General features: G+C 41.4%; 1 protein-coding gene across 1 annotated transcript in view; it reads left to right on the top strand.

Moving 5' to 3' along the window:
• Positions 1–16047, top strand: part of ADAMTSL3 (ADAMTS-like 3) — a 465021-nt gene that overhangs the window by 438878 nt on the left and 10096 nt on the right. Inside the window, exons 26-27 of the mRNA XM_006870947.1 lie at positions 6113–6296; positions 9354–9558. Coding sequence (XP_006871009.1) covers positions 6113–6296; positions 9354–9558 — 389 coding nt within the window. The remainder of the gene's footprint in view (positions 1–6112; positions 6297–9353; positions 9559–16047) is intronic.

The raw sequence follows: 16047 nt of genomic DNA, 5'->3' as shown, positions 1-16047 counted from the left end.
TAAAGCACAGGTAAACATCTTTCTGGTACTCTCTGCTTTCAGCCAAGATCTGTCTGACATCAGCAAAAATATCTCTTGTTCCACATCCTCATCTGAGTCTGGCTTGAACCTCTGGAAGTTCTCTGTCATTGTAGTGTTTCAGCCATTTTTAAATAATCTGTAGAAAAATTTTACTTGCATGTGATATTATGATATTGTCCAATGATTTCTGCATTCCGTTGGGTCACCTGTCTTTGGAATAAGCACAGATATGGATATCTTCCAGTCAGTTGGCCAGGTACCTGTCTTCCAAATTCTTAGCATAGATTAGTAAGTGCCTCCTGTGCTTGCACCAGTTTGTTGAAAGATTTCAATTTGTATTCGATCAATTTCCAGAGCCTTGTTCTTTGCCAATGTCTTTAGTGCACCTTGGACTTCTTCCTTCAAGATAATTGGCTCTTGATCATATGCCACCTTTTGAAATAGTCAAATATCAACCATTTGTTTTCGGTACAGTGACTCTGTATATTTCTTCCATCTTCTTTTGATACCTTCTACATGATTCAATATTTCGCCCATAGAATCTTTCAATATTGCAAGTCAAAGTTTGAAGTTTTTCTTCAGTTCCCCCAGCTTGAGAAATGTTGATCATGTTCTTCCTTTTGGTTTTCTAACTCCAGGTCTTTGCACATTTCATTATAATATTTGACTTTGTCTTCTTGTTTTGACCTTTGAAATTTTCTATTCAGCTCTTTTACCTCCTCATTTATTCCATTTGCTTTAGCATCTCTACAACAAAGAACACGTTTCAGAGTCTCTTCTAACATCCATCTTGGTCTTTTCCTTCTTTCTTGTCTTCTTATTGACCTTTTGCTTTCTTCCTGTATGATGTTCTTGATGTCATTCCCACAATTCTTCTGGTCTTCCATCTTTAGTGTCTAATGCATGAAATCTGTTCTTCAGATAATCTCTAAATTCTGGTGGGATATGTTTAAGGTTATATTTTGGCTCTTGTGGACTTGCTTTAATTTTCTTCAGCTTCAGCCTGCATATGAGCAATTAATGGTCTGTTTCATAGTCTGTCCCTTGTTTTTGGCTGATATTATGGAGGTTTTCCATCATCTTTCCACAAATATAGTCAATTTGATTTCTATATATTCCATCTGGTGAGGTCCATGTGTATAGTCATCTTTTATGTTGTTTAAAAAAGACATTTGCAATGAAGAAATCATTGGTCTTACAAAATTCTATCATGCGCTCTCCAGCATCGTTTCTGTCATCAAGGCCATATATTCCAGTTACTGATCCTTCCTCTGTGTTTCCAACCTTTGCATTCCAATCACCAGTAATTACCAAGATATCTTGATTGCATGTTTGATCAATTTTAGATTAAATAAGTTGGTTGTTGTTAAGTGTCATCGAGTTGGATTCTTCAAATTCATCACTGGCTTTAGTGATTGGTACATAAATTTGAATAATAGTGGTATTAACTGGTCTTCCTTGTAGGTGTATGGATATGATCATATCACAGATAGCATTGTACTTCAAGACAGATCTTGATATGTTCTGTTTGGTGATGAATGTGATGCCATTCCTCCTCAATTTGTCATTCCCGGCATAGCAAACCATGTGATTGTCAGATTCAAAATGACCAATACCAGTCTGTTTCAGCTCACGAATGCCTAAAATATCGATGTTTATGTGATCCATTTAATTTTTGACAGTTTCCTATTTTCCAAGATTCATACTTTGTACATTCCAGATTCTGATTGTTAATGGATGTTTACAGCTAAGTTTCTCTTCATTTTAAGTTGTGCCCCATCATCAAATGAAGGTCCCGAGGGCTTTACTCCATTCACATCATGGTCACCTCTACTTTAAGGAGGCAGCTCTTCCCCACTCGTATTTTAGTGTCTTCCAACCTTAGGGGCCCATATTCCGGCACAATGTCTGACAATATTCTAATGTTCCTAGTCCCGTTTCAATATTCAATATTCTGGTGCTGACAGTGTTCCACTGCTATTCATCAGTGACTAAATATTCAGAAAATATCTGGGTTATAGCTTCCAGAATCACAGCAAATGCAAGCAAGCTACCTCAGTACAACAAACTGACAGATGCATATTTATAGATTTGGTTTATTGGCAGTACCTAGATTATTCTACCACCTCTTACATATGCACACACACACTATGGGTCCTTACCTGTTGTTTTTAGGTGCCGTCAAGGCAGTTCCATCTCATAGCAACCCTATGCACAACAGAATGAAAGACTGACCTGATCCTGGGTCACCCTCAGAATTACTGTGACCTTTGAGCCCAGTGTGGCTTCCACTGTGTCAGTCCATCCTGTTGGGGTCTTCTTCCTTTTTGCTGACCCTCCACTTCTCCAAGGTTGATGTCTTCTCCAGGGACTGATCCCTTCTGATAATATGTGCAAAGTACAAGAGATTAAGTCTCGCCATCCTGGCTTCTAAGGAACATTCTGGCTGCATGTCTTCTAAAACAGATTGTTCTTCTGTCAATCCAACACCATAATTCAGGTGCGTCGATTTTTCTATAGTCTTCATCATTCATTGTCTAACTTTCATTTACATGTGAAGCAACTGAAGAAATCATGGCTTGGTTCAGGCACACCTTAGTCCTCAAACTGACATCTTTCCCCTTGAACACTTTGAAGAGGTCTTTTGCAGCAGATTTACCTAATGCAGTATATTGTTTGGATCATTACACCTATGCATCTCAAAAGACTCATTTACTAATAAACTAGATGTTGATTCATAGCATAGCCTGTCCTAGCTGTGAACAGTACAGAAAACATCCCCATCCTCGTGGACCTGGTATGCCAATAAAAGAGATGAATAATAAATAAACCTGTATTTCTTTGTGGTAAGTGCTGTGAAGAATATAATCTAGTAATATAAAATACATAGTGATTGTGGGTACGTTAGTGTCATCAGGACAGCCCTAATGAAGAGATGATGTCTGAACACAGAACTAGAGGATGGGATGGAGCCATCAATGCAGAAAGGTGATGAAGGAGCATTTCTGGCAGGGGGTTAAGCCAGTTGCCCCAGAATCAATTCTGACTGACGACGATGCCATGATCTGAGTAGAGCTGTGCTCCATAGGAATTTCAGTGTTGGATTTTTCAGAGGCAGATCACTAGGTCTTTCTTCTAAGACATCTCTGGGTCGATTTGAACTTCCAAACCTTCCTGTGAGCAACTTGAGGATTAACCACTTATACTACCCAAAGGAGCTCTGGTAGCACAGTGGTTACGAATTGGGCTGTGAACCTTAAGGTCAGCAGTTCAAAACTACCAGCTGTTCTGCTCCCATAAAGATTTAGAGCCTCAGAAACCCTGTACAGGGTCGCTATGAGTTGGACCCGATTCCACGGCACATAACCACCAACCACTACCCAGAGATTCCAAATTTAGTGTGGTCACAGAGCAGAAGAGAAGTTCATGAGACTGGGCAGGGAGTGAGAGGGGAAAGGAGATGACATGAGATGAAGCTGCAGAGTTGTTGAGGATAAAAGTGTACAGAGTTCTGAGGCTCAAAATGAGCCCTGGTAACATAGTGATTATGCAATGGGCTGCTAACCGCAAGTTCAGCAGTTCAAACCCACCAACTGCTCTCAGGAGAAAGATGAGGCTTTGTGCCCTGTAAAGATTTTCAGCCTCAGAAACACTATACAGGGTCAGTGTGAGTCAGAATGAACTCAAAAGCACACCACCACCTAAGGGTCATGGTACATAGTGTTTGTTCTTAAAGAATTGGGAAGCCATTGGGAATCATATAGGAGTGATATAATATGATTTACTTTTTAAGCTTATGTGTGTAAAAACTCACCAATCATAAAGAAAAAGTTGTCAAATTGAACTTCATCAAACTTGAAAATGTCTGCTCATCAGAAGACATCATTAAGAATGTGAAGGGAAAAAAAAAAAGACACAGACTAGGAAAAAATTTGAAACTATAAAGAATTTATATCCAGAATATATAAACTTCTACAAGGTAACAATAAATAGACAAGCAACCCAAGCTCCCATCACCTTGACCCACACCCCAGAAGATGGGGAAGAAAAAAAAAGTCAGCAGACACTTTACAGAAGAAGTTATACAAATGTCCAATGTTGCTTGTTTTTAGGTGCCATTAAGTCAGTTCTGATTCATTGCAAACACGTAAAGGATTTCCGATTTGAACCACCTACCTTGTGGTTTGCAATCCAGTGCTTATCCTATAGTACCACACTCAGACAAGGTACTCAACATAATTAAGCATCTGGAAAATGGACATGAAAACCACAGCGAGATGTGTCTTCCCATCCACTAGATAGTTGAGGCGCCCCCAGGTGGTGCAGTTCTCCACTCTGCTGTAACCAAAAAGTCTGCAGTGTGAGTCTGCCCAGAGGCACCTCAGAAGAAATACTTGGCTACTTCAGAAAAATTCGCTATTGAACACCTTTCTGGAGTGCCATTCTACTCTGACATGCATGAAGTCGCATGAATTGAAATCAACTTGATGGTAACTGATTTATATCATGTTTTGTTAAAGAATAGCTAAAAAAAGATGAACAATACCAGAGTTAGGAGAGACTATAAAGAAACCCAAATATCTCATCTATTTCGTTGTTGTTGTTATGTGCCGTGGAGTCGTACAGTGACCCTGTACACTGTTTCCGAGGCTGTAAATCTTTACAGGAGCAGAAAGCCTCATCTTTCTCCCGTGGAACAGCTGGTACTTTCAAACTGCTGACTGTGAGATTAGCAGCCCTATTCGTAACCACTACGCTATCGATTCTTTGCTGAAGAGTGTGAAATAGTATAACCACTTTGGAAAACTGTTTGACAGGTAGGTGTAGGCTGAACCACTTAGGCTACCAGAGCTCCTTCACGAGATGGTAATAAGGATTAAAGGAGAGATTGATTATAAAGTATCTGACCCAGCACTTATCATCTGGAAGGTTCCCAATAAATTTAGCAACTTTTGTGGTTACTAGTTGGGCTGCTAATCTCATGGTCAGCAGTTAAAAACTGCCAGTGGTTCCACAGAAGGAAGAGGAGGCTTTCTGCTCCCATAAAGATTTATAGCCTCAGAACCCCTATACAGCGTCATTATGAGTTGGAAGCGACTCCACGGCACATCACACCACCATTTTTAAATAAACTGTAATCCCAAGAGCTCAACAACAACAAAAATACATTTTTCTGTTCTGCTTTGCAAATGATGCATGTGTAACGTAAGTCAAAAGAAAATCAGAAGGAAAAACTGGAAAACAATAAGTTAAAGAAATCGCTGTTTGGTGAGGGAGCTTGTGGATACAGCTGGTAGCTATCATTTACTTGTGATTATTATAGGAAACTTCTGTGATCACACACAAATCTGTCATCATCATATCCTACCTCATCTTTTACCAAGTGTCAGAAGGAAGGGAAAAGCATTTGGAATGGGGACGAAAGTAAAAAAAAAAAAAAAAAGCTATAATTACTGGAGGTGGTCAGCCCTAGCTTTTCTCAAGGAAACTCCCATTTTTATCTTTCCAGATGTCTCCGTGACAAATGATTTACGCAGCTTCAGGACTAATCTGAAGTTTAGATTAAGAATTAATGGAAAAGTAAGAATTGAATGGAAATACATCTTTAACTTCAGGGCTTAATCCCTGCTCCCTGTTCCTATGACTAAATCACCTTTCATTTCTCCACCCGGTCCACTTTGGACGCTCAGAACCCTCTCTAACACTCCTCCGAGAGGGCCTTCTCGCTTGTCCTCTTGGCTCTGCCTGGAGAGTGCTGAGGAGGCAGCCCACGCTGAGAGTAACTCCTCCCTCTCTCGAGGATTTTTCTGGCAAGTCCAGCTGGCCTACAATAGCCCCTCTTCCTAGGCTGTGGTCCAGAACCCCGGTCTGGCTGCCATTCACACCAGTTATTAGAATAAGTGAGTTGAGGGAAAATGAGATTTAAAGAACCCCTTTGTAGTAGGAGCTAGCTTTCTCTCTGTGTGCTACTTAAGGAACCAGACAGGCAGTCCACCAGAAAACAGCTCCTGGTGGTCTTTGGCCACATCTTCTCCAGCCCATCACCATTTTTCATCTGGGGCTGTCATGATATTTCATTTCCTTTCTACAGAACCTTTTTGGGAGCCTGGTAACTGGACACATTGTTCTGCCTCCTGTGGCCACTTGGGAACCAGCATTCAGAGACCCCGGTGTATGATGGCCAATGGGCAGGAAGTGAGTGAGGCCCTCTGTGAGCAGCAGCAGAAGCCACTGGCTGGGTTTCAGCCCTGTAACATCCGGGACTGCCCAGCGAGGTACGTGTGGTCTCTCTTCTTATCTCACCATCAGCAAGTTTGTGCTTATTTTAGAAGGCGTGGTAATTCGGATCTAATGATAAAATCGCTAAGATTCATTTAGCACATATTCTGTACCAGTCATTCGTCTCACCTTTTTAAATCATCATTTCTCAATAACCTATGAGATAGATGTTATCTTATCTCACTTGTGGGGAAAACTCCTTGTACAAGGGCCAGAGTTCCAGTCTCATCTGAGAACCTCTGCTCTTACTCACGGCTCAAATCAGTTTCCTACACCCCCGGTGCTGTTCGTTTCTTTAGAGAGAATTGTTATCAGCCACTGTAAAGTTGGCCCAACTCATGGGAACAGGACTAAATGCTGCCAGTCCTACACCATCCTCACCATCAGTTGCAGATTAGACCATTGTGATCCATAGCATTTCACCAGCTGATTTGTAGAAGGAGATCTCCAGCCCACCTTTCAAGGCCTTGTTAGTCTGGAAGCTCTGCTAAAACCCATTCAGCACCTTAGCACCACACAGATCACATGGACAGACAGGTGATGGCTGTGTTTAGGTGCATTTGCTGGAAATTGAACCAGGTGTCCCGCGTGGCAGGTGAGTATTCTACTGTTGAACCCCTACTGCCTCATCTTGAAAGAATAATGAATCCATGTTTACCTAGGAGCCAGGGCAGTAAGTCAGAACCACCAGAGGCACTTGTTAAAAACCTACTTCCCTAGGCTCCATTCCTGGAGGAAAAAGCATGAAAATGACCTTTTTGAGTACTGTGGCTATTATTGTTAAGTGCCATCAAGTCAGTTCCAATTCATAGCAACCCTGTATAGGGTTTCCTGGTGGCTTTGAACCACTGACCTTGTGGTTAGCAGTCTAGTGCTTATCCTGTTGTTGTTTAGTGCTGTTGAGTCATTTCTGACCCACAGCGACCCTGTATAGGGTTTCCTAGGAGCTCGAATCACCAACCTTGTGATTCAGGCCGACTTTGCAGTCCAGCACATTAACCAATAAGATCATAGAAATTAGTAATCAAAAACATGTTGAAAATCAAACCCTGATATCCATCAAACCTGACGTTTCCATGATCTCAATGAATTCACACCCTACATGCTCTGTTTTCTCCCTTCCATCCTTTTTTTTCCTTCAATTTCCCCTGCCATTGCCAGAATCGAAGCCATCATCATTTCTCACATGGGCTCTCCCAGTAGCTTCCTTGTCATTGTCCTTAAATAGAATCATCTTTTTTTTTTTTTTAATTGTGAATTAAGTGATAGTTTACATGGGTTTTGCACTCATCCTATCGTATTTTAGTTCATTGCAATGATTACACTCTCCTCCATGCATCACCATTCAACAGTATTTGCTTCTATGCCCTCTGTTATTGTTTTTTTTAATGTACACAAAAACACTCAGGGATATATAATCATTTAAACAACCAAAGGGCACGTTCTGCAAGCCTGCCTCCTGGCTGCCAGCACACAGCCTTTCTCTTTCCATGAGTCTAGAGTCCTCAGCTGCTCTCTTTCTCCGTGTCCTCATCTCTGCCTTCATCTCTGGTGTCGCTGCTTCTCTAGAGAAGGTCCCACATTCCGCTCGCACTCTTCTCCCATGATGGTCCTAGGATCCTCTGTTCCTAGACTACTCCCATTTTTTTTTTTTTTACAAAACTTCTACCTTTATAGTTGTGACAATCGCAGTTAGTCATGATTAACATTTACTCACTTTTGAATCATAAGAATTAGAGTCATCTTTTAAAACAAAATTCCAGTTAACAGCCAAGTGTGTTAAGCATTTATACTACCTATGGATGGACTCAGCTGCTAACCAAAAGCTGGAGTCAGATCTATCTAGTTATTTCTCTCCTGAGTATCTGTTTCTTCCTTGGTGGGCTGGGGGTGGGGGTGGTTGAGTGCTGTGGAGTCAGTTCCTACTCGTAGCGACCCTGTATAGGGTTTGCAAAGCTGTACATCTTTATGGGAGCAGAAAGCCTCATCTTTCTCCCATGGAGCAATTGGTAGATTCAAACTACAGACCTTGCGGTTAGCAGCTCAGCTCGTAATCCACTGTGCCACCAGGGTCCTCCTGTTCTCTTCCTTGTTGTTGTTGTTAAGTGCCGTCAAGTCGATTCCAACCCATAACGACCCTGTATAGGGTTTCCGAGGAGCAGTTCAAATGGCTTTGCAGTCTGGCGCATTAACGCACAGCGCCACTCCAGGACTCCATTCTCTTCCTTAGGAGAATGGAAATAACATGAGAATTACACGAGATACCAAGTAAGTACGTTGCAGAGTGAACAGAAAATTGTTGGTGTTAGCCGCCATCAAGTTGGCCCTTGGCTCGTGGCACTCCACACAAAATGGGACAGGACCATTGAGTCCAGAGGGTCTTCACTGACATTTGAGAGTAGATTCCCCAGGTCTTTCTTCCTATTCAGCTTGACAACACACCAGTTCCATGGATAGACAAGTAGTGGTTTAAGGTGATTTGATTGGGAAACAAAGTTGAGTCTCACACACTAGTGCCTTAAAAATATGATTTTTTTTTCCACTTTAATTTCAAGACATTGAAATCACCTTTTTGAAGTTTCCATCTAACATTTATGAAGCTCTACCCTCTGGAGCTCTGGTAGCATAATGGTTATGAATCGGGCTGTGAACCTTAAGGCCAGCAGTTCGAAACTACCAGCTGCTCCGTGGGAGAAAGATGAGGCGTTCTGCTCCCATAGAGATTTACAGACTCGGAAACCCTGTACAGGGTCGCTATGGGTCGGAACCAACTCGATGGCACTTAACAACAACAACAACACAACCCTCTGGAGGCTCTTCATAGACTTGGAAAGAGCTCTGCCCACCCCTGTACTGGTCATCTTGACATGGTGGCTCTGTGGCTCCCCTTAATGAAAGAAAACCTGAGACTAAGACTCCAAGTTATTCTGTGGGTATTCCCATGTAACAGCCTTGAAACAGCCACATGTTAGGATCAACTTGTCCTTCCGAAGAGACTTCCTGAAAGGTCTGACATCCAGTCCTGACTAAGGTCTTGTAGTGTTTGTTCCTAGGTGGCTGACGAGCGCATGGTCAGAATGTTCTGCATCTTATGGGGAGGGATTCCGCAGTCGGCAAGTCACGTGCAAACAGACCAAAGCCAACGGGACAGTGCACGTCGTATCTCCGAGAGCGTGTGCCACCAAAGACCGGCCTCTGAGGAGAAAACTGTGTTCCAGTCTTCCATGTGCTCCACGGGCTGTTGGACCAGGGAGCCAGGTAAAGCTGACAAAGCAAGGGGATTGTTAGTTTTAATAAACATCACCTTGTTTCTCATACATCTTTATTTCATTTTGGAGAAAATCTGATTTAAAATCTTTAAAATGCATATATATTTCTTACCTCAAGGTTTACATTTGGAAAAAATAGCTTCTCTGTCTTAGGGAACAAGGTTGAGGCAGGTTTGGGTCCTTTGAATCCTGCAGACCAGTGACAGATACTCCAAATAGATGAGTTTACAGCAATAGGAGGAAGAGCAATCTTCAAGAAAAAGGAGAAGATCCAAGATATCTGTACAAGAATCTCAGAAGTTATACCCTAAATGCCACCTTGAATTTTTTTTTTAAAGGTTTTTATTGTGGATGAGTGGCAGTTTACAGAGCAGATCATCAGTTTTACATTCAACAAATCATATACCTATTTCATTACAATGATTATAATCCCCTCCACGTACCATCAGTTAACATTATTTCTCTCTATTCACTTTAACTCTTTTTTTTTTCTTTTTCTTAACACTCAAGCATATATACTAATTTACACCACCAAAGGGTACATTCTGGAAGTCTGCCTCCTGGCTGCCAGCACTCAGTCCCTCTCTTCGCATGACTCTAGAGTCCTCAGCTGTTCCCTCTCTCCATGTCCCCATCTATACCTCCATCTCTGGTGTCGCTGCTTCTCTGGATAAGGTCTTGAATTCCACTTGTGCTCTTCTCCCTTGATGGTCCTAGGGTCCTCTGTTTCTGGACTGTAAGAAAACTACTCCCCGTTTTTGTTACAAAACTTCTACCTTTACAACTGTGACAGTGGCAGTTAGTCATGATCTTGAATGATATTTTGATAGAAAGATATTTAGACAAACATTTTAAAGAAATATTTAGGAACTCATAAGGAAAAATATTGTACATTGTTGATGTACAGAGAGGGAAGTTTATGTAAAATTTCAGCGACCAGAAGATGTCTGTTCTCTTAAGTCAGGGGTGAGGAATGCCCTATAAGGCCCATGAAATGATTTGGTCTGGCTCTACCAAGGCATCCGCAGTGCCAGCCATCACATTAGGGGTGTTAATTACATGTTTGACCAGCTATAGCAGGCTAATTTTTAAGATGATCATTTTGTATGGCCCACGAATGGCGTTATAAATCTTGGCAGGAAAAAAAGTTTCCCCGCCCCTGCCTTAAGTGAGCTGCTACATGTGATATAATGCCAATTAAAATCACAGTAGAACTTTTTGTTGTTGAATTTAACAAGATACTTCTGACGTTCATATCAAACAATAAATAAATAACAAATTTTTAGAACAACGGAAACTGTTGGAAGTGTGGTGAAGCGTACTGCAAGGCCATCCTAAATAAAAAAGTGAGACATTAGTGCAGGAAGAAACATGGATCATTGAGTAGCGTTAGAGCACAGGCGTAGGCCCCTGCCTTAAAGTTCAAAGGCAGTTAATCATAAGAGAAATCATAGTTCAAAATAGATGGTATGAAATTACAAACCATTGTTGAAAGAAATTAAAGAAGACATTATAGGTAAGTGGAAAGGCATTCCCCAGCCCTGGACTGGAGACACAACGTCCTTAAGATGACAAGACTCCTCAAAGTGAGCTTCTGATTCACTGCCATCCCTGTCAAAATCTCAGCTGACTTCTTTGAAGAGGTTTCAAAGCTGATCCTAAAATTCATTTGGAAAGATAAAGGACCTAGAATAGGCAAAATAATCTTTAAAATTTATAAAGTTGGAGGACTTATTTATCAAATTTATAATTTTTTAATAAATTTATATATTTTTATAAAAATTATAAATTTTATAAATTTATATATTTTTAAATAAATTTCATAAATGTATAAGCTTCTTTATAAAGTTGGAGGACTTCCCAATTTAAGAATTACTAAAAATGACAGTGTGGTCCTAGCATAGGCTGGACATAGAAAGGAATCGAACAGACAGTTTGGAAACAAACCTATGTATCTATGTCAATTGATTTTCTATCAAGGTACCAAGACCATTCAATGGAGAAGTAATAACTTTTCCAACAACTGAATATCCACAAGCAGAATAATGAAGCTGGACCCCTGCTTCATACCATATACAATAAATTCAAATATATCAAAGACCGACATTTAAAAGTGAAGGCTATATATGAAATCCTTAGAGTACATCTTAGGTATAAATCTTGTTAACCTTGGATTAGGCAATGGCTTCTTAGATAGGACACCCTAAAATACAAGCAACAATAACAACAACAAAAGTCTGGTGGTGGTGGTTCTGTGCCGTGGAGTCGGTTCCGACCCATAGCGACCCTGTACAGGGTTTCCAAGGCTGTAAATCTTTACGGAGCAGAAACCACTGGTAGTTTCGAAATGCTGACCATGAAGTTAACAGCCTGACACGTAACCACTACATGACCAAAGATCCTTACAAAAAGTCGAGAGAGACAAAATTTCATCAAAATTTTATAATGCAAAAAACATCATCAAGAAAGTGAAAAGAGAATACACATGCACACCCGTGTTCATCGTAGTGTTAGCGTTACACACAATAGCAAAAAGATGGAAGCACCTCAGTGTCCTTCAACAGAGGAATGGATAAACAAACTGTGAGCACTCTTACTGAGAACACTGTGCAAGGATAAGGAATCATCATGAATCCGCAAACCATCTCACAACATGGATACATCTGGAGGACACTGTGCTGAATTAAATATATCAAACACACAAGGACATGAGTCCAAAAGTCAGTGGTTCAAGTTCACCAGCTGCTCCTTGGAAACCCTATACAGGGTCACTATGGGTCAGAACCAACTCAATGGCACTTATCAACAACAACAATGACCATTAGTCCATAGGACTCATCGACCATGTGAACCCAAGCCTCCACAACCCTGAGACCAGAAGAACTAGACCGTGCCCAGCTACCTACCACTGCTGACCACTCTGAAATGGATCACAATAGGAGGATCTCGGTCAAGTCTGAGAAAAATGTAGAAAAAAAAAATCTCCAAATTATAAAAAAGAGAGGCTAACTGGTCTGATGGAGACTGGCGGAGCCCCTGAAAGTGTGGACATTATTCACCCCCAGTGGCTCAGCTTCCAGTCAAATGATATTTTTTATTGTTAAATGCTGTCAAGTCAGTTCTGACTCATAACGACCCTGTGTAGGGCTTCTAAGGAGCAGCTAGTGAGCTTGAACCACCAACCTGTGGTTCAAACTGACTTTGCAACCAACACATTAACCCACAGCGCCACATCAGGACTCCAATGATGACAGGTCTATAAGATGAACGGTAACACCAGGGAGGTGTGCACTCCTTATACTACCCAGCCCTAGGAGATCAAAAGGGTGCATTTGCCCAGGGATCCAGCTCAGAAAGCAGGATGGGACAGGAAAGATTGAAAACAATAAACACAGTGAGGAAGAAGAAACAGTGCTGTTACATCGTCGGGGTTGCAGTCAATATCGTTCATAAAAATACACACCAACTGCTGCATGAATAACCAATTTGATCTATAAACTTACCTAAATCACAGTAAATAGGTTTTTGTTTTGTTAAAAAAAAAAAGAAGAAGAAGAAGAAGATGAAGCCAAGAATAGGTTTACACACAGAAGGAAACCTTCTAGGATGGATACCACAGAAGGAAAGGAGAATAATTATTTAGTAGACCAGAGTTAATGCTGGTAACTGAAAAGGCAATACACAATATGGGGCAAGTCAACACAATCTGACCAAGGCAAAGGAAGACTGCGAGAGGCATACAAGAGTAAACAACTACAGTAAATGTGATCGCATCTTCAAAGGGACTTTTAAAAGTTCGTTTTAAAACTCCATTAGCTTTTCATTCATTTTACCAAAACTTTTGAAGCTCTCTCATACAATCCTGCAGCCACAGTAATAACTAATGGTAATTTGTGAGTAGACACATGACTAATTACGTATGATAAATAGGTGAGGGGATTCATACAGGAGTATGTCCGCATACAGCTATTGAGAGGTGCTGGTGAACAGTTCTGCAGACATGTTTGTAAATGCTGCATGTATGGTCATATATATGACAGGACACAGGGAAGCACACTTATCTGAGCTACTTAGACACCAAGACTGAGCCACTGGACTTACAGACTAAGGACCACAGTTTCAGAGGACATCTAGGTCAGTTGGCAAAACATTGTCTTTTCCCACCTGGAGCAAAGGAGAATGAACGAAAATGAAGACTAAAGGACTAATGGCCCCCATGAGCCACAGACCTGAAGGATGAAGACCCTGAGACCAGAAGAATGAGATTGCACCTTGCTACCACATCTTACCACTCTGACCAAGACCACAGTAGAAGTCCTGGCTAGAATGGGTGAAAAATAGCAAACAAAATTCAAATCCAATTTTTAAAAAGGACAGAATGACTGGTCTGAAAGATACTGGAGGAGCCCCTGAAACAACACACCTTGAAAGTAATCTGAAACTAAAAACATTCCTGGAGGTGACCTTTCAGTCAAGTAAAAGACAGGAATACTTAAAAAAAAAAAAAAGGAGCTCTGGTAGCATAGTGGTTCCAAATAGGGCTGCTAATCTCACAGTCAGCAGTTCGAAACTACCAGCTGTTTCACAGGAGAAAGATGAGGCTTTCTGCTCCCGTAAAGATTTACAGCCTCGGAAACCCTGTACAGGGTCTCTATGAATCGGAACCGATTCAATGGCACATAACAACAACAACATAAAACAAGTAGTAATAAATACCCACAAAAATGTGTTCCTTACTATACAAAACAAAAGGACAATATTTGCCCAAAATCCAGGATGAAAAGACATGGAGGGTCAGGGACACTGGATGACTGGAAACAGGAAACCCAGGGAGGCAATGGAGAGTGTGCTGACACATTGCAGGGATTGCAACCAGTCACCCAACAATTTGTGTTCGAGCTATTGATTGGAAAACTAATTTGCTATGTAAACTTTTACCTAAAACAAAATTAAACATTAAACAAAAAAGAAGAAGAAGAAAGTGAAAGGACAGCACAAAAATGATGAAATATTGTTAAATTATCTGATAAAGGGTATGCATTGTGGTGCAATGAATTAATATGTCCCTTCTAGCCATAGTCTTTGTTTGGTGGTGGTTATGTGCCGTGAAGTTGGTTCCGACTCATAGCGACCCTGTACAGGGTTTCTGAGCCTATAAATCTTTACGGGAGTAGAAAGCCTCATCTTTCTCCCGCAAAACAGCTGCTAGTTTCCAACTGCTGACCTTAAGGTTTGCAGCCCGATTCATGACCACTACACTACCAGATCTCCTTTGTAACTCCCATCTGGGTGTTACTGGGTGGGGCTATGCAAAGGAGGTGCTTGTGACTCACTGAGATGATTGGATCACTTGAATATAATGTACACCATGTGGGTTGGCACTATGCAAATAAGGTGTATGAAATCCTAACGAGGGAGCTGGTCAGTTTTGGTAGCCCTTTAATGGCTTAAGATGAGCCATTTCAGACGCAGAAACAGGGTCCTTACAACCACCAAGAAAGGTCGAGGAGTGCAGTGCATCCTATGGAGAAAGCATCCCTGCACTGAGAACCTCCTAGAGTGGGAAGACAGAGAGAGCTGGAGCATCGGAGAGAGCAAGAAACGACAAGAAGCATGCCAGAGAAATGGCAGGACCAGAGGCAGCAGAACCCAGGAGACAGCAATGAGCTTCCTGGCCCGTGGAGCACGAAAGCTAAGCACTTTTGGGCAAGAAGCTTGCTGGTGGAGTGGGGTGCCTCAAGACACTTACTGAAAGAGCTAAAGAAGCCTCGTAACGCTTGCCTGAGCAAGGCAGAGGCTGATGGGCTGTGAAGCCAAGGAGCAGAGGGCTAGAGAGGAGCATGACTACAAGTATAGTTGAGAAGAGGTTGTCCTGATCTAAGAACTGTATCTTGAGCTGCTTCTGATCCTGAATTACCATGTTACTTCCCTAGAAAACCCCAGGATTGGAAATATTATCCATGACTTCTGTGTGGCCTTTGCAGTGAAGTAGAGAGTGCTGGGGGAGGAACAGTTGAGATCAGAATTGGTAAAAAGGTGGAAAGCTGGAGGAATGTCTAACCTTCCCCTCAGGAATCAGCTTTGGGTTGAATTGATGCTGATGGTGAGTTTCTTTCCCCTCATGAAGTGAAAGAACGTTGGATGCCTTCACCACGCCGTCATCTTTGCATGTATCCGGAATCTATAAAGAACACTCCAACTGAATAATATAAATGCAGCTAACCTAATTTAAAAACTGTCAAATGATCTTAATAGACATTTCTCCAAATAAAGCTATACAGATACAGGCACCTGAAAAGATGCTTATCTGCATGAATCATCAAGGAAATGCAAATCAAAATCATGATGAGATATCACTTCCCATCTACTGACATGGCTCTAATGAAAAATGTGGAGAAATTGTAACCCTCAAAAGAAGCCGGGGTAGTGTAGTGGGTTATGCACAACAAGGTCAGCAGTTCGAATCCATCAGCCACTC

This window comes from Chrysochloris asiatica, unplaced genomic scaffold (assembly GCF_000296735.1).
Source record: "Chrysochloris asiatica unplaced genomic scaffold, ChrAsi1.0 scaffold00156, whole genome shotgun sequence".
Taxonomy (NCBI): Eukaryota; Metazoa; Chordata; class Mammalia; order Afrosoricida; family Chrysochloridae; genus Chrysochloris; species Chrysochloris asiatica.
Note: the sequence above shows the minus strand (reverse complement) of the source record. Positions and strands in the feature narration are given on the sequence as shown.